Source organism: Numenius arquata, chromosome 14, assembly GCF_964106895.1.
Source record: "Numenius arquata chromosome 14, bNumArq3.hap1.1, whole genome shotgun sequence".
Lineage (NCBI taxonomy): Eukaryota > Metazoa > Chordata > Aves > Charadriiformes > Scolopacidae > Numenius > Numenius arquata.
Genome location: NC_133589.1, coordinates 3818183 through 3846035, shown reverse-complemented (window position 1 = coordinate 3846035; position 27853 = coordinate 3818183). Strand labels below are relative to the sequence as shown.

The window sequence follows — 27853 nt, the reverse complement described above, 5'->3', positions numbered from 1 at the left end:
AAGCTGAAGCCCAAAAGGAAGCGAGGAGGTAGGACACAGAAGGGAAGGACCCACAGAAGGGTGCTATGTGAGCACACAGCCTGAGGGCACACCTCCTCTTCACAGCCACCACCAAAGGCGCTGCCTTCGCCCTGTCCTGGAGCGCTCCCACCACAGTCACCTCCAGCACAGAAACAGCCCAGTCTGACTGGTGGCTTCAGAAAAAAAGGAGAAATTGCAAAAAGCACAATAATTCTTTCACAGGACCGTTTGGGGAATTTGTAGGCACTAGAGATGAATTCTTTCAGATTTTCAGATGTGTCAGCAGAGGCCAGAACCAGACCTACAGACCTTCTGGGCCAGCTCGTGAAGGAACTGGTCCTTCTGCCAATCCATCCTTGTTTCCACTCTATCATTCCCTTTCCCACATGATCCACTAATTTGATCCCTTTTTTCCCTCCCAAGACCATTACAACGTAATGATCCATCCGAAAGCTAAGTCTAAGCATCAGTGTGCTCCTGCATCCACCTGTTTCCCTTAGCCCACTGCCCAGTTACATGCTGGTCATCACCAAGTCTGTGCTTTAGGACAAGAGAGTGGTCCCGTACCCGCCTGGTGCGTCCTGCCCTGCGAGGGGCTGCTCCGGGGGCCGTCCCCGGCCGCGTTGAAAGCAGAGATGCAGACCATGTACCGCGTGTGGCTGGTCAGGTTTTTGAGCCGGACGGTTGTCTCTGGGAGGAAAAGGACCTTCATTTTCTCCGTGTCGTTTTGGATGTCGCTCTCCCAGTAATAAATCTGTTGAGACAGTGAGATGTTTTAGTATATCCTACTCCTAGAAAATATGCAGGCATTGCAGCTATAAAAGATTGTTCGTACTTAGTGAGAGATTCTACCTTCTAAAACGTATTTTACTTTTTTAAAAGTACATTCTACTTTCTTAAAGTACATCAAGATCAGGAAGATGTCACAGTCTTGCTCTAGACTCCTCCATGAAATGGGATACTAATGCTTTTCACCACGTGCCCAATCTTTTCTCTTCCTTTGGCAAATTCCCCCGAGTCCAGCGACAGCTCAGCCGAGTACATCACTCAAAAATAGAGCACAGGCTGAAGAATACGGCCTAATGACAGCAGATACGAGCTGCCAGAGTTCAGCAATGAGAGGTCAGCTTTTAAATTCTCCCTGAAATGCTAGCTGCCTGTCAGCACTGGCATCCTGGTACGATGGTCCATAACTCACCTCTGTGTGCACACAAGGCTTTCACCATTTGTGTTCACAGGACAGCCAAGCAAATGTCTTCCTGAAGAGGGTAATAAAGACTTTCCCTAAAGTTCCTTGAGATACTTTTCCCCGTTCTTCCCTTACATAATTTTTATCCTGGTGCCACAAAATTAGGCTTTGGAGAAGTTCGTTTCCAAGAGGAAAGTGGTGCCAGCCCTACTTATTGGACAGGCCTGGCAGCGAGAGCATTACAACAGGCCAAAGCAAGCCAGAAAGTTGAGAGAACGAGCCAAGGCAAGACTCCACCTTGGCTCTACAAGCCAAGCTGTTAGAGCCATCTATATACATACAAAAGGAAAAGAACACGAATTGATATATAAGGATGCTTGTTACTGCCAAGAAGGGATGCCAGATTATTCACATTGGCTTGGCTTTTCTTTGCTTATGGACCTAAATTCATGGAGAGAGGCAGAGCCAGACATTGAACCCAAGCCAAGCTCCAGTGTTTGTAGACTTGCCCATTTCCACTCTCTGAGGGTCCATTCTCATGCTGAAGAAACTAAACAACATGCCTCTGCAACGTGCTCATCTCCTATGAATCAAATGCAATTAATCCTATGATTTAATTTTGTTAAAGTTAAGGAAATGAAATAATTCTTCCGAAATCTGACCTGGCTCAGGCTTCTCACTTGGAGAAAGTTCTGCTTTTTCTAATGGCTTGTAACATTGGACAGATAGAAAGCTCAGTTCATTTTCTTCGATACATTTCTTGCCCCTAGCTCTTGTGTGTCTGTTGCTTTTTGGAGCAGATATGTTGCCTGTGTTAAGCGGAGCTGCCTCCTTATCTGCATACCCTGTTTCCCCACGCTCTCCTTTCTCCACAAACAGCAGCACGCTTTTCCTTTTCTCCCTCCAACCCCCCGCAAATCTCATTCTCTTTCTTTTGAGTTTGGGACTTGGTGCCGTTTCTGTCCTGCAGTCTGAACGCTGTTTTAATTTGCCTTATGCTGTGAGGGCAACTGTAGTTTGTAGAGCTATCTCACAAGTAACAGCAACGCCAAGCAAGATAAATGAAACTGGTAGAAAGAGGAGGATTGCCTTGTAGCCTTGGATGTTCCCATTTTGGCTGTCGGCAGGCGGGGGGTCCCAGGTGAGCTCCAGCTGGCTCGCAGAAAGGGTGTTTACTTGGATGTTCTGTGGGGCCAGGGCTGGTGCTAGAGAGAAAGGAGGACAGAAGAATTAATAGTGACAAGTAGAACTAGTTCATATCCAGGTTGCAATTTTCCATTTGCAGAAGGAACCAGGACGGACTCCGTTCATGCCACAAGTCAGCTACTCCCAGAGCCAGACCCGGAGGGACCGGTGTCACAGGGAAGGCTCAGCACACGTGGAGCCACCAGAGGGGGTGATGTTCTGTCCCAGCAGACTGGGTTAGACCGAATCCACTCAATCCTGCCAGCACCTTTGGAAAAGAAAGGAGAATTCTGTCTTCGTTCCACGGTACCGTTTGGGGCTTGCCTTTGGCAGCGACACTGTGCCCCTGACCGACCACGCTGGAAAGGAACTGGGAGCATCGCAGCCTCCCATGCAGCATGAGCCTTTACAGCAGCCTGTTTGCAACGCTCTGAGACTCAGGGCCAAAATACTGTCTAAAATCACCTCTCCAAACCCAGTCAGGCGCTAATCAATTCAACTAATATTTTATGTATGACAAAATTACTTTTAGTTTGCTACTTGTTAGCTCTGCTTTGATTACACCCTCACAGACACACGCTGGACCTCTTTGGCTCCTGATGGCTTTTCTTCTTTGCATTCTGCTGTGCTAGAAAACTAATCTTGGAGCGCACCTGGGTCACGCCATCCTTCCCTTTGTCTGGATCCAACTTGGTGCACGTGGATTTCCTTCCCCAGCGGCTAGCAAGGCCGGTCTGTTTTCCAGCCCCCCTCCGGCAGGTCTCAACAAACCTGCACATGTTCTGTTTACAGAAGCGGTGCCGAAGCGTGTCCTGTTCAAATTCCAGAAGAAGGGAGAGAAAGGCAGGGCAAAGGGTAGGCTTCTCCTTTCTCCACGTTGGCGCTGCCGTAGCCTTCAGCCAGACCACCTGAAAGAGCTGCCTCTTTTCTCTCTGCCCCTTTACGGGCCATAAATAGAAGCGATAAAACATTCACTCCTCGAGTTAGATAGCCCCGGTTATCTGTTCCTCTGGAGACTTCTTTCTTTAGAGAGAATGACCTTCATAAGTCACACTTTTCTACCAATACTCACTCCCCCCAGAGTTATAAAATAAAATAGTAATTAACACCCACTCAGCCTGACACCAACTATTTATTTTGTTCTAACTGTGTGGTTTCCATATTATCACTGCCCACCCTGCCGTTAATGGAAATGTTAATAACCAGCGCCAGGTTGTTGTGACAGATGCTTGGGCTCATTATCAGAAATTCTTATTTACCGCTCCATTAAACGACAGAATCGCACAAAAAAACAATTCAATCAAAACTAACTGGAGGTATTTTAACAGCCACATTAATAATCCAAAACATAAATAAAGTTAATGTCTTTTGCATGTTTGCCATCGGCAACTCTATTGCAAAATTATTGCTGTACAATTAAAATGTGAAAGGCAAAATTGAAAATAGCCTTTATCCCAGGGCTCAGTTAAAACTATTTGTTTACTGTATTTTTTTTTTTTTGTTTCCTTTTCGGCTAGATGTAGCGAATGCGTGAGGTGACAATGACCATCAGTAAAATGGAGCTTCCTCCCAAGGGTGCGCTCGTCTAATCGGCAGCAGCCACCGGCCGGGCTCAGCGCGACGCGGGGCTGTTCTGTAAAGGACCAAAAACCTCAAGATTTTGAGGCTTTCACAGCACACGCCAGAGCGCGAGGCCAAACCGATCACACAGTACAAACCTGAAAACACATCTCGGAGATTTGCAGATGATGGTGTGCTCGGGGAAACAGGAATATGTACAACCACAGAAGAAAACGGATCGCTTTAGCAGTGTATTTTCTTTCTAGGTAGTGACACTACTGTCTGTCCTGAACTGACAGCTTCAAAGTGCTCTCAATACCCAGGTCTGAAGCAATGCCTACAATAGAATTTTTCTTTGGATCCCATGTGCCAACCTGGAACAATCACCGCTTCCGAGACGCGACCATTAGAAGAGCTGGCGTGTGCAGCCTGCTGCCAGAAAAACACTGCTTTTTCTCAAAGCCTTTTTGGAGCACGTCTAAGAAACGCAACGGTTAAAAACTGCCAGTGATCATTCTCCACTGACACGCTCGCTGCTGGAGCTGCACTTTTGCTGGCACGGCGGTGGAAAATTTGATGGGAGGGAAAAAAAAAAAAAAAGGACAATGTGGAAAAAGACATTTCTCTTCGCTTCCCCAGAGCCTCGACGAGATGCAAATTGTTTGGTTTTGTGCCCTGTGAGTCTGTCCCTCTGTTCAACTTTCAAAGGCTGATGTGTCCCTCCTCTACTAAGCACAGATTTCTTGTTGACAGCAAGGGACAGCAGGAAAGTGCTGCTGACGCTTGATGTGGCTCTGTGCAGACAGCACGTTACATTAAGGGTGAAATGAAATACTTTAAAAAGAAGGAAACACATCCCTAAAGACTCTACCTGTTTGAAACCCCAAACCATTCACTGAATGTATGAACAGCCTGCGCCAATAAAAGCAAGTGCATTTTAAAGGTGAATTCAAAAGCCTCTTACCTTCTAGGAATGCAGTTCAAGATTACTAAGCTCTGAATTTTTTCATGGCTCTTGAAATCACGAATACATAAAAAGTAAGGTTAAAGCTGCATACCTCACACTGCTTTAGGTGTTAGTGACATTATCAACTATAGTAGGAGGGACACAGACCCCTGAGGGTCCAAACACAGCTCTTGGCAGGTGGAAAGCATTTCACTTTCCCTAAAAGAAATGTATGTGTTCACTAGATGATCTTAAAGGTCCCTTCCAGCCTAGACGATTCTATGATTCTATAATTCCGTGCACATATCCTGCCTTGGAATCGCATGCAGATATTTGTAAACATTTCTTTTCTTATCTGATTTCAATTCACCTTTGAGATTGTCTCCTTGAAATTCTCTCTCAGCCAAAAAGTGAGGAGAAAGGCTGAGCAGGTTGTACAGTAATTAGTAAAAAAAACCATCATCATCTATGGACTGGGATGACGTTTGCATCTGTATCTATGGACCGGCACAGGGATCATGTAAAGACCACAAATCTATCTGGAAATACAAGACAGAGTCAAAACAAGCCCGTGAAGAAAGTTACACACCTAAATCCACATTTAAACATATTAACTGCCCTCATTTTCCGGTCGTACTGAACGGCCTCAGATCACGATGCAGCCAATTTGAGCTTGCAAATGCTTATAACCTTTAAAGAGAAGGTGCTTAAACCACCTCCCCGTGGCCTGCCCCCACCGAGCTCCGTGCATCGCAGAAGGTTCACCTTAGTTTTTCTCGCTGCTTGTTTGGGATATTTGCTCCCTGGGCTGTGAGGCACCAGGAGCTTTTCATCAATATGAAACTACGATTCCTTCTCTCAGTGACAGTTGCCACGATGCTCTGGAGCACAGGTAGGCTACAAATCCTTGTGATTCATTGGGCAAACTTAATAACTGCTTTTATGAAGCATTCCTTGCTGCCGTTACATCTGCTCCATTACTGGTCAGCAAAGTATTTCTCCTCTACTGGTTTTCTAATTGCTTCTATAATGCCAGTACTATATCAGAAAATTCACAGACAAGTCTGGGACAAGACTCCCCAATACTGATGCCATTTAAATAAACATGCAGGCAGAAAATGAGGAGAAAAATGCAGTGAAAGAGACTGAAGATTTTCTGTGCATCAGCTTGATCCCACAGTTCCAAACAATCCCAAGCAAATTTCTGCTTTGTAAAGACCTCTGATCCTTTTCTATCCAGCAAGCATTTTCCCCCCGGCTCATCAAAGCGTGCTTTTGTGAACATGCCTGCTTTTACTCCCTAGTAATCAATATATTTGCATTTTGGTGTTAGCACCTAGAGGCCAGAATCTCATTGCACAATGTGTTGCATAAACACAGAACAAAGAGGCAGCTCCAGGCCTAAAAAGCCTCTAATCTGTGTGTCTACACGTTCGAATGGAGAGGTGGTGGCGGCAAGTTCATGTATCAGCTGTAATCTTTATCTACCTATCCAATAACAACGAGAGAGAAGACACAGCAATATTCAATGTCTCATGTGCTGACAATTAAAGCACGCATCTCCCAAGTTCACACGCTGGTTCCTGGCACACGGGGGTCATGGAAAAAAAGAGCTGGAAAGGATTTGGAGAGACACCCATCCTCCTGCGTCACACCGGGATCAGCTCGGCTGGTCAGATGTTTGTGTAATCTCCATCACTGACCTCTTTCCAGATTCCCCTGCCATCCCCACACAAACTCTACCAGCATATTTTAAGAGTTACTAAAATAGGAATAACTCTGAGGGTGCTTTTTTTTTTTTTTTTAATGCCTATCCTAAACCATCCTCGCCGTATTGGAGTTTGGTCCCTGCAGTGGCATGGAGAACAGATTGTTTCTTCTCCCGTTGCAGCCACTACCCTCAAGTTATGGCGTAGATAAGCAACAGTTAAGTGGATTATAAAAGCCAAACACAACACAACAAACAGAAGGTCACAAGATAAAACAGCCAGACTCCTCTGCAGAATGGGCAAAGCGAAACACAAGGGTTTTTTCCTGCAGTATGGGCTTAGAGAATGAACACAAGGATGGTACCTCCCAAGAAAGAGCAAAAAGGTGCATCTGCAGCTGTTTGCAGTCACTCCTTCCACGACGGCAAAGCAGCACGAGCAAAAAATGTTTGGTGTTTATTGACCATTTTCTTACACCTCCTGCAAGAAAGAGGTGGGAGCGAGAAACGCTTCCCCTGTGCAGGCAGTACCTCTGCGCCATCAGGAATGCTGCGTGAGCGACGCTGATTAGTTCAATAACAATTAGTTAATTGTGCTTCAAAAACAGCTACTGCAAAGCTGCTTTCCGCTGTGACAAAGCGGCACAAGCTATATTTAGAACGTGAAAGATGTTTCCCACCAATTTCTGGCTGTTTTTAGCTAGGCTACATTTTGTGATGGAAGTATGAGCTTTTTTTCCCAAGGGATGCTCTTTCTGGGGTTACTCAGATGTATTTCAGGTGCAACAAGACCCACATACCCCTCCAATGCAACCCCACTGGACTTGAGTGCTCTTAACCCTCTTATTCAGGCACGACAATTTGGCATCAAAACCTAGGGCTCTGCCAGTTATTAACTTCATCAGGCTTGTGTCGCCCCGTGACTCAAAATGAATCTCAGGAAAGGAGCAGTGTGGTCTCCCCCATCTTTGTGATGCCCAACCTCCTACTGGGAGGGAGAGGCAGTTAAAGCAGCTGGAAAAGCCAGTCTTAATAGGAAAGAGGCTTTTTTTCATGGATGTTGATGTATGTGTTGATTTACCTGGTTGCATAGATCAGTATAAGAGAAACTGAACATCTCCTAGTGTACAAGAGACCAATGAAAGTCAATGCAAGAAGAACTTGAACAACATCTCTCTCACCCTCATGAACATTGCTGGAGAGGGAGCACAATCTAATTAATGTAAAAATAGAAAGATAAACAGACAAACCTACCTCAGTGGAGAAGAAGGGGTGAAGAGGAGAAAGGGAATGGCTGTCAGGATGGGGACTTTGGGAATCTAGCACACCTGCAATTGCTTTACTCCGTGCCATATTATCTGGGTAGGCAAACACTTGGCCCCCTCCTGCACACTACACTTAGTACAGTAGCTGTGTTTTGCCACATCAAACTTTTAACGGAATTAAAGTAATGAAAAAGCTTAAATAAAAGCAGCTGCAAATGATACCCCGATGTAACATCCCCAGCTTCTTTGCTTAGCACTGGGAAGCTTCCCAGCATTGGCGAGTCATGTCTTCAGCATCTGCAGAGGTAGGAGAGGGAGGCGGGGGTGGAGGGAGAGAAGAGGGAGAGATGACATTCACTGCACCTATCAGAAAAGCATTGAAATAAGACAAGGACTAGAAATGGAGTATCCTTTCCAGGGACCCAGACTCTAGGAGGTTATCTGCCTATGCCACTTTTTTGAACTGAGGAGGCAATCATGTTCTGAGGAAACCTCCACGGATATGACTTATTCATGAAGAACTTTCATTAACTGGCAAGTGACTCAAGCAGAAGTAATTCTCATCCTGTCCCTCACCATCTCTTCCAGAGGTGGGGAAAACTCTGTTGCTGTGATTACTAATCTTTTAATATGGGGTTCAGATTTCCCAACCATGTGCAATCCAGGATTTTCATGGGACAAACATGATCCGAGCAATGCAGAGAAAGTTACCGTGATGGCATTACAATACCTACCATCGAGATGAATCTCACGGAGCAGTAGTGCGAAATAGTTAGAGCCTGCAAACGACAACTACAGGCTTTTCTTTTGCTGAAGTCCACAGTTCTACTTAGCTAGTACAAATCTAAAGTAGGCTATCACATTGCATACTGAGATTATCCATCAAGGGACTGAGAACGCCCAGCCCAGAAGTAAAGCCCTTACAGAACTGTCAGACTGCCTCTAGAAAGGGCATACAGGTGGTTAAAAAAGGAAGGGGGAAAATAGTAAAATGAGCTTTTTCCTCTATTTCTTTTGGGTCAACAAGGATACGGTCACACACAGGCAGGCGGCCCATCAGTCAGCAGAGACGGACCCATGAGCAGGAACAGCAAGAACCTGACAAGCATTAGGTATTCGCAAACAAACACACAGGCATAAACCTACAAGCTAAAAATCCCCTCTCACTTACATCAATGCAAATCAGGGTTAGCTCTGCTGAAGCTCGTGGAGCTGACCCAGTGTGGAAGTTGTGTAACAGAGAGCAGTGTCAGCTCTGATGAAGGCAGGAGTCGCCCCCCAGGAGGTACTAAAGGTTGTTCAAGGGTGCAAGGAATGGTGAAGAACCACTCAGTGTTTGATACTCTGGCCTGATCCTCCCTCACATGCACCGGGAGGAGGGGGAGAAGCACCAAGTGGGAAAGTACCGCTCTCAACTCTCTTTAAAAAAATCTACCCATTAGACAGAGGCAAAATTACCTACTTCAGACTATTTCCCCAGGCTCTCTGGTTCCCAAGACTCCTCCTCCTCTTATAGTCATGTTCCACTCATTATAATTTGTTAATCCCACACTCTAATATCATAATATCACAAGTTCATGGCAGCTGACAAAAGCACCCACTTAATTTTCACTAACAGTAATGGCAGCACCTACTGCAGCCTAATAAGCACCAACAGCTTCTTATGCTCCACTAAAGTCAAGAGAGCGTATCAAATAATTAGGGTGAATCTCCACTGGGTTTGCCATATACCAAATGTTAAAAGCTGTATCGAAAGAAGTCAAACTGAGCAGGTGAGATCTGCCACTGCGACAACCTTTCACTGTGGCTTTAGCGCAAGTTTGGGGAGCTGACCCCCATGGGGGACTAATTTAGGATTTACAGATTGTGATGGTCTGAGAACCCCAGGGATCCCATGAAGGACCGTGATCTTGTGCTCCTGGGGAGAGCGAGATTAAATTTACATTTTCTTGACTTTGAGTGAGAATTTTCTCTTTCCTTATTTATTCTGCAGTCATACCATCCCTCAGTTCCTCACTGTGATCCCGTATCATCTCAGTGTCCAGGTTGCTGTGACCAAAATGTTTCGGAATACTGCTAGTTCATACTTTCATAAGAAAATATTGCAACTTTTTTGTTTTCAGTCTACAACAGGCAACCTGAAGTGCCTCCAGTTCCATGATTGACGATGGATACAGCAAACAGATGTCAGAGAAGAAAACCAACTGCGTTTCTCTACAGCTGGCTTCACAGCAAAGCCATACAGAGGAGGCAAAGCCACAGGAGTTGAGACCCAGATGAAAATACTTACAACATTTTGCTGACATATCCCAGGATGACTGAAAACAAGCAGAGCAGGACTGCACAATTAGAGGAAACAGAAATTTGGCTGCAAATATTACCCTTTAGTCAAAAATACTCCAACTCCAGCCTGTGTCTGCTTGAATATGAGTTATCAGCCAGGGGCTTCCCCACTTCTTTACCAGTGCAATTTATGGCCCGTTTTACTTTACTACTGATTGCTCATGTTTTTGAAAGGAAGGTTAATTCCTTTGCTTTTAATGGAGTAGCTCTGCTGTTAGTTCAGCGAGGCTTTGCATACACGATCAGGCTTCTCATCCCTCCGCCCTCTGTGTACTGCGCAGGGATGTCCCCGCTCTGGGTTCTTCACAGGCCATATAACACTGCAGCAGAACAGCTAATTTGTCCTACCCCTCCCACTGCTGTTCGCACCAACTGCAGAACAAAGACGGGAGTCCTGGTGATGAATTTGAGCAGGGAAAGTCTGTCTGTCTCGGGCTACAGTCGGTGCTGAAAATCGACCTCAAATTCTTGGGTTTGTGAGATGGAAGTTCATCATCTGAGCAAAACGTCGCGTGGCAATTGCAGCCCGACGCCACCCACACCAGCAATCGCCGTGGCAGGGATAAGCAAGCTCAGCTGATCAAAAACTGATGATATTTTTGCTTGGACAGAAACATCTTTCCTACATTGAGACGTGATAAAAAGAGGCAATTAAACCAGAGCTAAGCAGGAGCTGCCGCACCGTATAAAGCATTGTGCTGTACCAAAGGCTGCTTATGACCAATATTAACAACTTAATGAGCTGTTAATGAGGCGCGCATTCAGCTTTTACTTGCAGCATGAAAACATTGCAAATCATTTTAGGGAGCTTCTGGACTGTCAATGGAGAATTAAAGATGTCAAATAAGCCCATCAAATCTATGTCTCAATCTGGACACTGCTTTCCAGTGCATTCTCTTAAAATTCCTTTTCCTATATGGTAGAATAACTTGCTTTGACAGCAGTACGACTCTCACTTAGACTTTGCTTCCTCCTGCCTTGACATTAGATTTCAGTCTCCAGAGAGCTGCAGGGATGTCTTTTTGACATGTTGACATTAAGGACACTTCTTCCAGACTCACACTGGCACAGTTACTTTCTGCCATAACCATTATAAGAACAGCTACTGCGCTAAGCTACCAAATTTGGAAGTTTAATTATAAAACCTTTGTGCTCATCTGTAAACAGATTAAGAATTTGAAACCACCGTTAAAAAAAAATAGCCAGTTTGAGTCGGAAAGGGAGCCAAGGTTTATATAGAAATTCATATCCGTAATTCCCCAGCAGTGCGGCAATACCAGTAACACACAAGCAATGACTAATGCTCTAATGTAGGCACACTTTAGTTTGTTATTTTTTACTATCCTGTCACAGCCCTGCAGGATTAGATAATGCAGCCGAGTGCTATCTATACTGCTATTACCACCAGTGGAGCTGCATTGATGGGAACAACAAATCCAAATTGGACTTGCTGCAGACAAGCCCCAAGTGGAAACCATGTATAGAGTGAGTCTGGAGGAGTTTAAACTACACCACAAAATACTGATGGGATGTGCCCAGTGGCTGATCCTACTCTCAGAAATGGGATGCTGCTAGGATACAGGTGTAATGGTTTCCACTGATGCAAGAGAAACTGAAAAAGAGGTTTCTTTCCCAGTCCAAACAGGAAATGTCTCACCACTTCCCCCCCCCAGCTTCCATCTTCCTATACTTTCCCTTTCTTGCTCTGCTCTTTTAGTGCACTGTTGGAGAACATGGCTTGGACCTGTAACTCTGAGCCCAGAGGAGAACCTCTCCTTCCTATGGAGAAAGACACTGGGGACAGGATGAAAACCTGTAGCAGGGCGTTCCCAGGATGGCTGTGTAAAGCTCAACACATTCACAACTGAGCACGATACTGGAAGAGCTCTAGAGATTCTTTAAAGGGGAAGGTAACAGCAAATCAATGTTTCAAACACCCTGCCATCCCCCAAAAGAAACCTTTTGCTGATATTCAGAAGTGTCAACAATTAAAAGGCAAATACCTTGGTGATTCAAAGGCTTGGTGCTTTTAAAGTGCCAAGGAAGGTCAATCCCTTTGTTCAAAGTTTGAGCAAGTGAAACCAATAATGTATTTATTATACTACTTTCCAATAGCTTTCCTCCAACCCCTTTTGTTTATCAAGGGAAGATACTGTCCCTAGGCTGACAGGTTTTAGACAACTGCAATGTGAAATGGCCACGATAATCCTTCTCTTCCCTCCTCCAGTGGCATCTGGGATGGAAATGCCCACCCAGTTCTTCCAGCTGTGCCAGCAGCAACGTGCTGCCTATCTGCATACGCACAGCCAGCCACCGAGAGACACGGCCACGTGTCCCTAACAGATAGGAGAAAACAGCCAAGGGGGCCACAGCAGACCGACTGAAGCTGCCAGCTCTAATGCATTGAAATGTTGTCATTCCTCTTGTAGGCTGTTAACGAGGAGGCACAGGGGACTTCTCTGCACAGCATCTTCTCAGCTACATTTGGGGCAGGGAAGGAGATAAAGCTTCTGTGCTCTAAAAGAAATGGGGGGCCCAAGGTAGTGCCGAAGGACTTCCTTCTCCAGAAAGCGACCTACGACGGGGAGGTGACACCACGCAGGGTATTTTGTACGAACACATGAAAAGAGTGAGACATGCAGAAAGAGATGAAAACACTCAAGGACTGTTGTGGTTTAACCTTGGCCAGCCACTAGGGTTGGTAAAAGAATGTAGAAGACACAAGTCACTCTCACCACCCAGTGAACTGGTTGCCCAGCCTGACCCGAGCAGTGACTGTGGATTCCTGCCAACCCCCATTTATATACCGAGCCTGGCGTCTATGGTATGGAATATTCCATTGGCCATTCCGTTGTTCTGTTTATGCTCCTTCTCAGCTTCTCTGGGAAGCTTAAAAAAGCCCTTGAATACTGTAAACATCACCTAGCAACAACTAAAACTATACGCATTATTGACATTCTTTTCATACCAAATCTGAAACATCACAGCCACTAGGAAGAAAATTATCTCTATCCCAGCTGAAACCTAGACAGGGACAAAGCAGCCCTTGTTCTGACAACCTCCTCTGTCATTAGCAGTAGAGACAATGGGACATTGCCTGAGCACAGATAACCAGGTAAGAAGGGACAAGAGCTCTTCGCTAGAAGCAGTTTAAAAAGAGATGCCTGGAGTCAAGTCTTTGCTTCCTTAAGAGGATTCTTTCTCCTTATCATGGCTTCTTCTCTCTATTTTGTCTTCTCTTTCCCAAACCTAAATCACTAATTTTGGTCTTGGAGCTCTCCAGATGGTTTCTATTACTTGTCTGTAAAATGCTGGAGATGGCCAGGAAGCTCTGAGCACCTCCCCTGACATTACTGGCAGAGCAGAGCTCCCCTCCCTGTGTCAGCTACGGGTGGACAAAATAAAGTTTGTGAACTCCAGAACACCCGCGGAGCCACATGCAGGAGGGCAGATGAAAACAATTGCAGATAACAGTGGGAAATTTGCTTTGGTGTCAGCTGGCTTTGCATCAGGAGGTAGATTCAGGGTTTTGAAGATGGTAAGAAAAGAGAGGTAAGAAGCAGTCGTTCCTCTGTCCCACTCCTGCTCCTTTCCAAGCTGCAGATTCACTTGGAAGAAAGCGAGACAGCCAGGAAACCTTTTGTGAAAGATGATGGTACAACCAAGGCGGCATTTCAGCAGAGGACTTCTAAGAAGGGGATCTCTGTCTCCCAGCTCTTTTTACTCCTTGCCTTTCCCTTTGCAGAACCAGCTCTCGTTATTAAAAAGAACAACAACAACAAACCAGCCTCATCAGTTCTTGTGAATTCTGAAGGTCACCAATGTCACTATCAGTTATAGTGACACACATCACTCCCCTCTTCATACAAATGGATTTACAACCTGTTTAAAGGCTACTGTCTCTCGGTGCGCTTCACCCCTTCTGCTACCTCCTCTCTGCACACACGCGCTCTCCTCCAGCAGCAGCTGCTGGAAGAAATTATGAATTCCATTATTTTTCATCCAGAACAGCTTTGCAGTATATGGGAGAAGCACTGGAGGCTGCAGGCTCGTTAGCACAGGATTTGTATTGCCGCCTTCCATTTTATTCACCTTCCCAAATTAGGTGAAGCACGCCTGCCCCAAACCTGTGATTTCTGTTTAATTAAAATGCAGGTAGTGGAGTCTCCTGAACTCCAGAGCCCACCACACAATCAGATAGTGACAGCAACCTGGTAGAATAATGCTCTTGATATAGTGGCTGCTCTAACAGAGTCTTAATTTCAGTTGAGCAGAACAGCACCTCTGGTAGCAGCTGCATTTAGGGCTGGGATGAATATCAGTACCCAGCCTCTCGCTGCCTTCCCAATCAAAGCCGGCATCCCTGACAGCTGAACTGTTAAATGAATTAACAAGGCGAGAAGGGGGCTTGCCGACGGGGCTGCGACTCCCTTCCTAATTTCTGCAAGTGGCGGCTTTCAATTTTTCTGTCATTTGTCGGGAGATAAACATGGTTCTCTAACGAGCAGGGCAGGGCTGTAGCCAGCTCTAAAAAAGCGATGTTACGAGGATCTTCTGGTTCGGGGAGGGGAGGGATCCTGACGCTTGAGGCAGGTGGGGAAAGGACACTGATTGAACAGGGAGCGCATCCTTCCCGGCTGCACCGAGTGCAAGGATGCCCAGCCCGCTCTCCTGATGCAGGGAAGAATTCCTCTCCACACCAGTGAGTTTTGCAAACATTCAGGCAGAACTCAAAATGGAACCTTTGCTGGGGCTTTGATCTCAGGGGCTACTATAACAAGAAAAAGGTTTTGCTCCACCTGTAGCAAAAAAAAACCCCAACCAACTCCCCCAAAATCCCCCCAAACCCAACCCAAAAACCCCAAAACACTTGTTTCCAGCTCCCTAATTCATCAGGCAAGTCAGGATACAGGGATCTGTTACTCATGTCTGGCCTGTCGCCTACCAGCAGGTTATTCTCTCCCAAAATTTCCCCCTCCCCATCAGTCTGAGGCCAGTGAGACCTGAGTGCCTGGGCTGCCTGAGGGGGCTGTTGGCTCAGGTACAGCTCAACAGAACCCCAGGGCTTGAGAGAAATTCCTTGTTCAAGTGCTTTTTACTTGTTTGTTTGGCAAAACTGCCAGAAGGTTGGTTTTAATGGCTTTTTTTTTCAAGTTTGTCAGAGGGCTCCATTGCCTACTGGAGGTTTTATTGTAAAAATCCAGGTACAATGATAGGAAAGTCTTCAAATCTAACAGGGGAGAGTGCAAGAGAGAAGGAAGGAACAACAGACAATCCTCCTTCTGCATCATTTGTCTGGCTGAACCAGACAGAGAAGCTCAACCGCACATCAACCATAAGTACTATTTCCAGGTGCCCCACGCTGGACAAAACACCCACCAGAACTTCACGGAATTGCGTATTTTGGCTGAGCTGGCCCCAAACCCAGCACATTTCCCCAAAGGCACGTGCTGTATATTCCTTTTTACAATCGAGGAAGGCATGTTCTCGCACCTACCAGAATTACTGCAACCCTTAGGGCAGAACAAAGCACCGTTTAGCGGTACTGAGATGTAAGTTATCTGGGGCCTTCAGACCAGGGACTGGTCCTCTTCAGTCATTTGGTGCTCGGTGCTACACCTGCGTTGTCAGCACTTGTTATTTATGGGGAAGGTTTTCTCTATTTTTAATGTGGATGCCCCATTGCTGGAGCTAAGTAGACCCATTTTTTCCAGCTTGCTGCTCAACCGTCTTTACCATGGGTAAGAACATCAAGCAAACAATAGCAACCAAACTTTGTATTTCCACAGCACACTTTAACTCAAAAGGTGTCACAAATCAATTTAAAACTTAAATTGCAATACCAGCTCCAATCACTTTACTCACCGTATAAATCACCGCCGGTTCTGGAGGGGGAAGAGGCAGTTATATAACAAAGCGTAATAACTTCACACAACAAGAGTGAAAATCGGCAGGAAGATCCTACATTCATCATTTCTACCGCGTGAACCTGGACTGTCCCCAACCAGAGGTAAATCCAGTATCTCTAAAACCCCATCTGAGTCATGCTACAGCTTCAGACATACCAGCCCTGCCTGTGAAAGGAGGTCTCCTGGACATCTCGGTTTCCTCCCAAGTTTAGCTCCTTCCATTGCCCTGTTCCCTGTCCGAATTACGATACGGAAGACCTGGACCATGGGATTAAAAGACATGATGTAACAGCATTTCCTTGTTTTCCCCAGCCGATTTTCTGTGCTGTCTACATGTGTATTAACGCATGTGCTGGCTCCATTTGCAGCAGTGAGATATTTAGCTCTGAAACAAAAATGTATTTTGAAGCCAGATACAGTTGGCTCCACTTGGGGTTTTCTTTGCTGCAGTTGCAGAAGTAAGTTAGAGCAGCAGCAAACTAGAAAAAAATGTAAATATTGCCAGCTGTCTCTCCAGAACTATGCTGCTCTGATTAATTTATGGTGTTTTCAGAGAAAGATAGTGAATGTAACACCATATTTGAAATGAAAAGGTTAAGTAGAGTTTAAAAAAAAAATGCAGTAGAGTTTAAAGAAATGTGCTTTGCTTAGTTTTGAGCAATAGAATACTTAATGAATAATAATAAAATGAATTAGTGCTGCATTTGATAGCTTCTATATCCTAGCCTTGAGACAGAAGAACAAAAGTGTAATCAGATTCGTTCACGGCGGCGGACTGAACAACAGGAGGGAGCGTGGCTCCTATTCTTGTTCTAAGCTTCAAAAGATGCTGCTGCAGAAATTGATACCATAACTAACAGCCATTTCAGCGCGAGCCTCTCTCCAGCTGGGGTCACCATAAATACGGCACCATCGTCGTGGCTGAGGAAGACATCAGCTATTCCAGCCCTGAGCTTCTCAGCTAGAGTTACAGGGAGGAACAGACTCAGCTGCGGGTTATCTGGGCTCTGCAAAATCACCTGTTTCACAACACACTCAAAGAAGTGTCTAGTTAACTCTCCAAGTCCTGATTTCCACCTCTGGCAGTCCAATGAAGGGATTTTAAAATGATCAGCAAGTTACATTTCATAAATACAGCCTGGATTCACGCACTGGATCCACAATGAGTAAAGGCACTAATTGTGCCACTGACCCTCAGCTTCTGGATGCAGCTACAGAGTCTGCATGTTCCTAAGAGTAATCATCATCTGCACCTCCGAAGCTGGCATTAAACTGGACACAATGTCTTCTTGACTTCAAGAGCCTAAAAATACAGCACAGTGTGGTGCTCAGGCAATGTCTCTACACAGAGAGCTATAAAATAAAAGAACCAGCTTTCCAAGTCTCCCTTGTTTTGTAGTTTTGTTTCTTTTCCCTTGTGGCTTTCCTGTGCTCCACTTTTCACTTCTTTAACTTGAGTCAATTTTTCCCTCAAGCTAATTTGGTATGAACAGTCATCCTCCTGCAACTCCAAAAAAATTTTCTCCTCTTTTTTTCAAATGCCCTTTCTCCCCTCATTCCTTCAGACCAACTGGCTTTCAAATGGCAAGAAACTGCCAGTGCCAACCCATTCCAGGAGAGGACGCTCCAAAAAACCGTTAGCAATCATGACTAGGGAGTTTTTCAAATAATCCCTTTCCTGGGCAAATATTAAATATTATCAGGAGAATACTAAAACATGCCAGTACTTTAAAAAAAAAAAAAAAAACAACAAAAAAATCACCTAATTTTCCTTTTACCTACCCGCTTCCCCCACAAAGACTTCCACTGGTGTGCTGGTAGGACTCTCACCGATTACGTTATATGCTGTCATTAGCACTTCATATCGCTTGTATTTCTTCAACTCTGAAAAAGTAAAATATTGTATTATATATTATTATTTATGCTATATTATAGACATCTTTTAGACTCCATCACCTCTTTATCACCAGACTTCTCTCTTATGAAACACAGCATTAGAACAGTACAACAGTGCAACGTCTACTTCCATCCTTCCTTAATTCACACATCATGGCAGGATTTGCGTAATTATGGAAGATCTTTGCAATGAAATGGCAGGATTTTCCAGTGTTTTCTGACAGTGTTGCATCAGTAAGAGGAATCGGGAATCACTCCTGATGGGTAACTAGCTAGAAGAACATCTCTAGGTCATTCTTAATGACAGAAAAGGGCAGGACTTTGCTTTGAACGTTCAACGTATGGGCTCCTTTTGATCTCTACTGGTAGGAAAGGGCATGGCTTCAAGGCTTTGCCTAATCCTGGGGACTTTTATCCAGGGAGTCATTTGGCATCTGCACTGCTCAAGAATGTCCCTGTTGAAGCAGGGTGCAGAAGATGATCTGCAGCGGGGCATCTGGAGTCCCATTGGAAGTACTGCTTGGGTGTCTTTCTCCTTCAAAGTGACCACAGCCTGAACGTCAATCACAAAGAAAAAGGAGGCTTTGAAGTCTGGACTCCATTTGGCCACCAGGCAACCAATTTCTTTGCTGACGTATAGAAACCACTCTGACAGATGAGATAGGAGAGTGAAAGCAGTGGGAAAAAATCTAAAAAACCCAATTGTATGAGGGTAATTAATAGATGCAAACAAGGGTGGAGTAAAATCATGTCAATGTCAGGAGGGGAGGCAGCGCCTGAGCAGTTTCATTTCAGATTTTGCATTTTCAGGATGAAAGAATCAATCCTAGCAGAAATATTTATCATCTCAAATATTTAACGGTGAAATCAGAGTAAGAGGGCGATCAATAACATAAATTGCTGTATTTAAATGAGAACTGAATTGATTAGGACACGCATGGCCAGGGGTCCAAATTTCTCCCTTTGCCAATAATTTTCTCTGCTATCTATGAATCAGATTGTATATTTAACTCCGTGGCTGACAGTACGCCATCGGTTTGGTAAGGTTCAATAAGCTTAATCACACAGGTTCGTCTAATTTCACTTTCACGGAAGTGTTTACAAGTGTCATGCTCCTATATCTGACCCCGAGCCCAGCGCCATTCCCTGGTCCCCGGCACACTGTAAATGATATCTGACACATTACTAACTTTTTGATGTGACACCCCTAAACTCAGATGGACTGCAAAACATGCAGCAAGCAAACCAGCAATAATGATGCCAAGTTCGTAAACAAACACACAAAAAATAGTAAGATATATAGGATATAGTACTGGGCAGCTTGTGCAGGGAAACTTTAATTGCTGCCATGAAAAGCCACACGGGAGATTTTAGTGTTAACTGGATGTGGAAGAAATGGAACACACGAGAGTTCATGCATGCAAGTTTCAGTGGGGATAGGGCTTCATTTTTATTTTTTTTAGCCCATCACAATCTGTGACTCAAAAGCCTTGGGCAAAACCTATCTAGTGAACCATCATCACCACAAAGCAACTTGGCTTTTAACTCTGTCGAATGCTATTTTATTCATTTCCAATTGAAAACACCTCTGGAGATGCACATAAATTCATTGGGCCCTCTCTAAACTGGCCTCCTACTCCATGGAATGCCTGAGCATCGCAATGCTTGAATCATAGGACTAATGATGTGATACAGCTAAACTCAGATAGACTGCAAAATATGTAGCAAGCGAATCAAAATTCATTTAGCATCAGCAATACTGGGTTGTTACAGTCAATAATGTTTTACCTTCCCAGCAGCCACATTTTTACAACAGCTACCTACTTGCATCATCAATGTCTCTTGATGTAGGGAAAGCAAAGGCTTAAAGAAAAAGAAACTCGGGAAAGCAGAATCATTAATTTGTGTTGATTTCTGCTAGATCCACTGAGGAGAACCATAGGAGTTTGCCTATCGTGTACTTTGAACCATTACAAAGAGTCTCATCTGAAGGCAATGTGCACTTACGTGTTAATTCATACGTCGTTAATGCAGAGCTGCTGTTCACTGTCTTGAAGCTGCTTTGGGCTATTCAGGGTAAGCAAAGCAGAAAGCTTGTTACAGTGCAAGGAAATAGTTATTGCAAATGATGTACAGCAGAGACAGAGGCAAATGATGCAGCACACACATACACAGTTTGAGCTTTAGGACTATACCTTGAAGGGCAATAAAATCACATCACTCTCTCGTAACACATCAAAAGCATCTCACTCACACGGGACTGTTTCATTTCCTCCTCAAACAGAGATTCTCACAAATATACAACACAGAAATGTTCTGACTCCTAGATTAAATAGAACAAATGAGTAAAAATGAAACAATTTCTAGGGGGGAAACTCTCAATGCTGTACTACATCCTTATTTCTCAACATGCAAAAATTCAAAACCTGAAGAGCTGCAGGGTGAAGACCGGGAACACAGGCCACAAAGAGCAAACACTTACAATAGGACAGGACCCGTTTCTTTAAATGCATGTTAGATTTCCCACAGTTTCACTTATAGAATTCAATATTCCTGCTGTGAGCAAATTGTAATAATATGCTAAGCTGTGCAAAACCACAGGTCAGTGAGGAACAGCGGCGTACTAAGGTGAGAATTGTCATATTATGAGGAGAAAGAGGGAAATTTATCTTAAAATACACTTGTTCCCACCCCTTTCTCTCTCTCTTGACTCCCTAGAGAGGTACAGCATGTTTTTTTTTCCTACTACATAGCTATTAGGAACATAGCTGCAGGGCCAGACAAGAAGAGGGAAGAGAAGCAAGCGGGAGGTTTCACAAGCTCCCTGGCTTGTGAGACTAGAGAGCATCCAAAGTCATTATTTTATGATAATACACATCGTCACTCATTCAGCTTTTGTCTAGGAAAAAAAAGCCTTATGCATACCCACACCTATAGGAGCTTTACATCTCTATTCTGTCCTGGTTAAAACTGTGTACAGTCTGAGAAGTCTCATTCAACACTGAGGATACAAGCGAGGTCAGATTAGGTGCTTACATTATATTTGAAACATCCACTTTTTCCACACCCCCACAAAAATCACTCTTGCTTTTGTAGAAACCACTTTTACGGGTTCAGGAAAACATAGAAGATGATGTAAGATATTTAAATAGCCTCACTCTATCCTATTCTGCTGCTCTTAGAGTGAGTATTATCTTATTCTGAATATTCCACTGACATCAAACAGGACAAAAGCTGATCCCTCCACGAGCACAACTCATTGCTGGACCGTATCTGTCAGGCTACTGAGTGCTCACATCTTTGCCTCCCATCACCTTATTCTGCCTATTCTTCTCTCTGATTTCCTTTCTAGCCTTTGTCTAAAAATCCTTTTCATTTTTCTATTATTCCTCTCCCTCTCCACCTTCTTTCCACGTGAGCCAAACCCCACAGTGACTAAGAGGGCAAGCGTGCACCTTCAAATTCTTGCTCATTTTTGCTATTTTCTTCCAAAATAGGGATAAGCGCTTTGAAATTGTAAGAATTCTACTTAAAATTTCTCCTCAGCTGTTTTCTTATACTGCAAAACAGAAAAATAAAATATCAATTATAAAAAAAAAATTAAAAAATAGCAAGAAAGAAAAAGGTTCCCAGCCAAAGAAAATGAAGTCCCTCTCTTTTTTGTGTTGATGGTGGAACAAAGTATATCAGGGTAATCATGAAATCGAGGGAGCAGAAAGCAGGAAATCAGAGGGTCCATGGGGGACAGAACATCAATTCAAGCACGCTGGCATAGATTAGAGTGCACCATCACAAGTGATGCTGATCAGAGTTATTAGCATTTTTCAGCATCTTCACCCTGATTGCGTAAAAGCTAAACTATCCCTGGCACTCTTAGCCACAACTGGGTGTTATTTCCATGGGGCAAGAGGGCACACAGTGAGTGGTACAATGAGGGCTTCCCACTCTGGGATATTACAGGGTCCAAAACACAGGCTTACGTGTGAGCTCTGCCCTTAAAGCTGAAGGGTTCTGGATGGTTTTGGATTCCGTTCCAGCTCCAGTGTCGTAATCCAGCTCCCGATAGTAGATCCGGTAACCCAGCAGCAAGCCGTTCAGACTCTCAGCTTTGGGGGGCTGAAAAACATTAAGAACAGGCACCTTAAGATGTGCACAGCAACAAACATCCCTCACAACAGGCAGTTAACACAAGTTAAAGGCAATTTTGGTGATTTCACTCAGCTGTGGCAATTACAAAAGGCTCTTTGCTTAGAGCCTGACAATTGATGCACTACACTAAGAGCGAAGGTCCTTTCCTTCTTGGAAAAGGAGAAACTCATCTGTGATAAAGAATATAAACAAACATATCCCTGAAAATGCATGTTGCAGGCCACCAACAGCGGTATGGCAAACCAGTATTTTACTACTTCTTAAGATGAAAAGACATAAATTATTTTGTCAAAGAGAGAATTTCTTTAGTGGCTATTTTCCTTGGGGACCGTTCATAGAGCATTCTTCATTTGGCATTATTTTACTGAAAGACTGATGAGAAAATAAGAAAGTGTTGGCATATTCTGGCTTTAATTAGGAAGATGAAAATAGGTCTAACAGCCTCAGAGAGGCATTTAGAGAGGACTCGCAGTATGATGGACTCTGGTGTGTTGCATGGGTCCAGGCAAGCCCAGGTCTCCTCCATAACAGCCTGGAGAGGATGGTGTGTGTAAGCCATTGGGATGGCTCAGAGAGAAGGTTTTTTTTCCTTCTGCAACACGCTGGAAGATGCTCAAAGACACAGTGCCTCAGCAAGGATTCTTCAGCAGCCCCTTACATCTTCCTTCAGATACAGATATACAGCCAGGACACCGAAAAGGAGATTTTTGTCTGAATGGCTTGCTTAAATAAAGACAAGCAAAGGGATTCTTCATGTTTGGGGAAAAAAAAAAAAAAAAAGGCTTTCATGAGTCTAATACGTGCTAAGAACTGCAGAGAAGAAAAGACACCATGAGCCATTTATCTTCTAAAGATTCTTGTACTGAAATTTAAGGGGCTGAAAGTATAAATGAAAAGGATTTTAATGATGATCTTGCCTTTAATCCAGGAAGATCCCTAGCAGTCTTGAGAACTTCACCGATGAAAACCTTCTGTCCATTGTGGAAAAATGAACCACTGGTGTGAAACACTGTCGTAATTTTAATGAAAAAAGTAAGAATATTTTTACAGGAACAGAGGAAGATATTTGGTAATAACCTAATATTCTGCTTCCAGAAATGACAAGGATTTTCCATTATTTCATCATGATGGCAAGAGGAGAGAGACTGTCGTGTCTCAGTGTAAAGGAATTTGCTTTGGGTGAGGGCAAAAGAAATTAAGTGGAAAGATTCCAGTTTATGGAAACAAAAAAAAGAAAATTCTGTGAAGCAGAGTATAAGAAAGCCACACTGCTGCCAGGAAAAGGAGAAAAAACTGCTCCTGCGAGAAGTCCTCTTCTTTGCTTCTTTTGCAGTTGTCCTGCCCAGAGTCTGCTGAAAACAATCCAAACTGTCCCAAGACCTTGCTGTACTTGCTCTGCATGGCTGGAGAACCATCATCCATCGTTATGGTTCGCGCTTATTATTGTGCTCCATCCTTTGGAGAAGCTCTGACCACCTTTCACTACTATTTAGCATTTTCATTACAGAAAAATCTAAGAACAAAAGATTGTGATGGACCTTGAGAATCATCCAGAGCAGGCCCTCGCAATTGCAGAAAACAACTGCTTGAAGTCCTTTTCACAAACAAAGCAAGCTCCACCAGAAAACAAGCTGATTTTTCTGCTTTCCAGTATTCCTGTTGGAAAGCTGTTCCAAACCTCTCTACTTGGGTGGTTAGAAACCTTCATTTAATTTCTAATCTAAATAATTCATAGCTAGTTTATAACCATTTGTTCCTGTGCTAACATTGCCTTTTGGGTTAAATTGTTCTTCTCCCTATGGGGTGTTTACTCCCGTGATGTATTTTAAAAAGGGCAACCAGATTCCCTCCCAGACTTCATTTTACAAGGCAAATAAATCAACTTCTTGTACAACAGCCTTTCCCAGTCTCAGACTGAGCCCCTTGTTCAAGGAACTGAGCAAATAAACCAAACAAAGCGACAGCCTTCTCCAGAGCTGCCCGACAACACGATCGCTCGTGGACCAGAGACAGGGTAAAAGAGGCATTGTCCCACCAGGATATCACGAGGTGCATCACCACCAAGGAGGAGAGAGGCTGCAAGAAAATCAAGCCTATCCAGCATGGAAATAAACTGAACACAATGATAAACAGTGCTATGAACAGGACATGGATTTGTATCTCAGTTAATTATTACCTAGAAGAAAGGGGGTCTTGGAAAGATTCAATGTCTTTTCCTATTTTATCAATCAATATATATTTTTTTTAATTTTAAAAAAAGTTGAGTTGGAATATCCTTCAGAATCTTAAAAGGAAAACACTATTGAAGCAGAGAAAGAGACTGTTACTCCCTACTCTGCCATGTAGCTGCCTAACAGATAAAGCTTATTTTCTCATTGTGGTAGAACACTGATTTGTTGATAGCAAACATTGTTTTCTTATACTTTCATGTGATTCTCCATTTTTCCTTCCTTTAAATTTAGGACAGGAAAGCTCAGAAAATAAATGGCTTGAAAACCATCGTTCTCCTTGCCAGGGAAATGATGATTCTTTCCTGAAAAGGGTACTCTGCTAAAAGGTCAGGTCTTCCCCTTCCTATCTGTCTTTCATGGACAAAACTCTGCTTTTGATGTAATGGATTATTTAGGATTTTGTAGGAAGGCCTGAGGGATCTGCTGAAATAGGTAAAATGATTACGAGTGGCAGCCCGTAATGTTGTACAGAAGTAAGAGAAACATTTTTGTGCTGTTTAAAAATAAAATAAAAACAGACTAAAATGTAAGTCTGAATAATTGTTATCCCTACGGTAGAAGCAGAACAGTGCATGATCCTGATGTAACATCCTCCAGAACATTTGAAATAACCTTGCATTATTGATACAACAGACCTCAATGGAAATTACTTATTTTCTTCCTACTTTAAATCTAAAAATAATGGACTGATTGGACCAAGCAGCTGAAAGCACAGATAGTGCAAGTGGAGTTTGTTTTGTGAATTATTAACACAGCTCAAAGTTAAAAATTTAGCCTTGCTTGGAAATCTACTCTCCCATTTAGCTTGACTGCTGTTTTCAGTTTACATTATTTCTTAGACACTGCTGTGAAAGTTCCTCTTAATTGGAGGCTATTGTGGGACTTGAAGATTTTTGTTTATTTGAAAAATATAGTACGGCTGAATTACCAGGACCTATTAATATACATGTAGTAATGACATATAATCACCCACAACTCCCTTGAGATGGCTCTGGCACAACAACCCCATTTCATTTTCATGAAATAAAAAGCATCCAATTACCTAAACAACCACCTATTTCGCATTAACTACACACCAATAATCAGTCAATTGGGGGAAATGTTTATTTCTGTGGTACATCATGCCTCACATCCTCTTTGTCCTCTCCTTCTATACCTTTTTTTTCCTCCACTGTGGCCTTTATTTGTAGGTGGGGCGGTGGATTTACATCTCTCCGTAATTCCTGTGGTAAAATTGTTCAACATGTCTTCTATTTGTTCAACATGCTGTAAGCAACGATGTTGCTTAGTATTACGCTGCGTGAACTTGGGCCAGTAACCCAGCAGTACAGCCAGGCAGATTTCTAAAGTGCTGCTCTATAGCAATAAACAGACCCTCGTACATATATATATATATATTTTTTTTTTTTTCCAAAAAATGCAAGGAGCCCCATCTGTACTGTAAACGCGTATGTACATTTTTCACTGTAATGCAATCTGTCCAAAGTTATCCTTATTATGTGTGTGGGACGTTGTCTCGGGAGCAGGGTGGGCAGAGGCTTCCCAGGGTAGGTTACGGATAACGTGCAGTACCCCACTGGGTTCCCTCTATTAATGCTCACTCTGCAAAAAAGAAGCCTCAGGCACCGGGTCACAAAATGTTCCAGCATCTCCCAGGAGGTCAGTATTGAAAGATAAAGAAAGGCAGAGGAAATGCCTATATAAAACGCAGACTTGGCACGAATACTTTCACATCGAACTCGGAGATCTTAGGGAGAGCTCAAACTTCCTTTCTCGTCTCTGAAGAAATCTCAATTTTTAGCCCTCAGAGGGCCAAGAGGGCATGTGGAGTTCCTCAAAGGTACGAACAGGATCTCAGGCACAGCGTACGCTTCTGATTATTTCAGCAGCCGAAGGAGGCAGTACGTGACGCGGACGAAAGCGAGCTTTTGATTAGCTGAGCTTTACCAGCGCCGCGCTCTGTGGAATGTTTTCGATGTAAAGATGCAGGTCTATTGATACCAACGAAAGGGCAGGAGAACCAGTACAAGTAATGATCTCGGGCATCGCTACAGAAACTCTTTTACCTCCCAAGCTTTCCCTCGTGGGGCACAAAAGTAAAAGGAACTGCCAGAAATTTCCATCCCTCGCTGAAATATATGCCTAGATCAGGAAAATAAGGAAGTAACTGCAGTCCTTCAACTTTATTACAACACTTCCAGCTCAGGAAAACATCCCTTGCAATGTACCAGTAAGGTCAGTAAGTCAAAGCAACCAAAAATTTGTTCCAGAAACATCAAAATCTTTCATTTTACCTACCTGCCACTGCACAAGGACAGATGAAGTCGTGTGGGGAGTTACCAACACCGAACTGGGTGGTTCACCTGGAACTAAACAAGAAATAAAGGTAACCAAAGCAGTTAGAGCTACAGGGTGAAAAATGAGCAGCTTATGCATCAGATTCTCGTTCTCTGCTGCTGAAGAAAACCTTTTATCCCAGCTATTACACGGTAGGTCTCCAAAGCAATGAGGTGGACATGGATACTGCAACCCAGGGCAGAAGCCTCTACCCGTGGCCTTGGCCGCTGGAGCAGGAGTAAGAGTAAAGTAAGAGTAAGAGAAAAGCCGAGAGTGTAAATCTGGAGGAAGCTGCAGCGTGTCAGCCGCTCACGAACAACTGGATACGCATTTGGAAGGAAGTTAAACCAGCCATGTGTGTGCCTGGAAGCATGAGCAAACCGCTCCCAAACTTTCCATGACATTTTTGCCACAGCTGGGGTAAGCCCACCTTGTTTTTAGGAGTCTGTGTCGCATAACCACAGATTATTTCAGTTAGGACAGCTTGATTTACCACGGTTTAACCCATTCCTGTGCCCACGGCCTATAGCACATACACACACGTTGTAACAGCTAAAACAGGGAGAAGGGAAGGCTTATCAGGAGCTGACAGCCCTCCACAGGGCGATGCTCTAGTGGCAGCACCAGGTTTGCTCAGCAGAATCAATGTTCAGTTTGTTAAGGAGGTGAGAAGCTTTCTCAGCGCTTCCCCGCTGCATTGTGAGGAGGCCAAGCACAACTCTGGGTTCACTATAGCTAAATTCAAAGAGAATTGAAAATATAAAATTTTAAATTCCAAAACAGTGAGTCAGTGCTGCCTCATTAGTACTGGTTACAGCCTGCACCAGTACAGCAGGAAGGTGGAGAGTCAGGATGTCTTTAAAAGGCTGACAGGCTCATTGATTGAGCATTACAAGGGTTCTTGTTTAACTTAGGATACCCCTGAGCTCTGTCCTCTGGTTTTCTGGTTTTAAGATCACATTCTTTTAACATTCCTTGGCAAAATTGTTTCCTACTTTTATATCTCAATGTCATATTTAACTAGTCATCCCTTGCACTGTATTAAATATGGCTAATTCCTAGCACCACATATATATATATTTAATTCCTAGCACTATATATATATGTATCTCAG

At 43.8% G+C, this 27853-nt stretch overlaps 1 protein-coding gene across 1 annotated transcript in view; it reads right to left on the bottom strand.

The window, feature by feature from the left end:
- Positions 1–27853, bottom strand: part of SDK1 (sidekick cell adhesion molecule 1) — a 403349-nt gene that overhangs the window by 26097 nt on the left and 349399 nt on the right. Inside the window, exons 32-37 of the mRNA XM_074158262.1 lie at positions 26701–26771; positions 22003–22138; positions 20030–20089; positions 17909–18010; positions 2300–2415; positions 589–775 (exon numbers count right to left, since the gene is read on the bottom strand). Of these exons, the coding sequence (XP_074014363.1) occupies positions 589–775; positions 2300–2415; positions 17909–18010; positions 20030–20089; positions 22003–22138; positions 26701–26771 (672 nt within the window). The remainder of the gene's footprint in view (positions 1–588; positions 776–2299; positions 2416–17908; positions 18011–20029; positions 20090–22002; positions 22139–26700; positions 26772–27853) is intronic.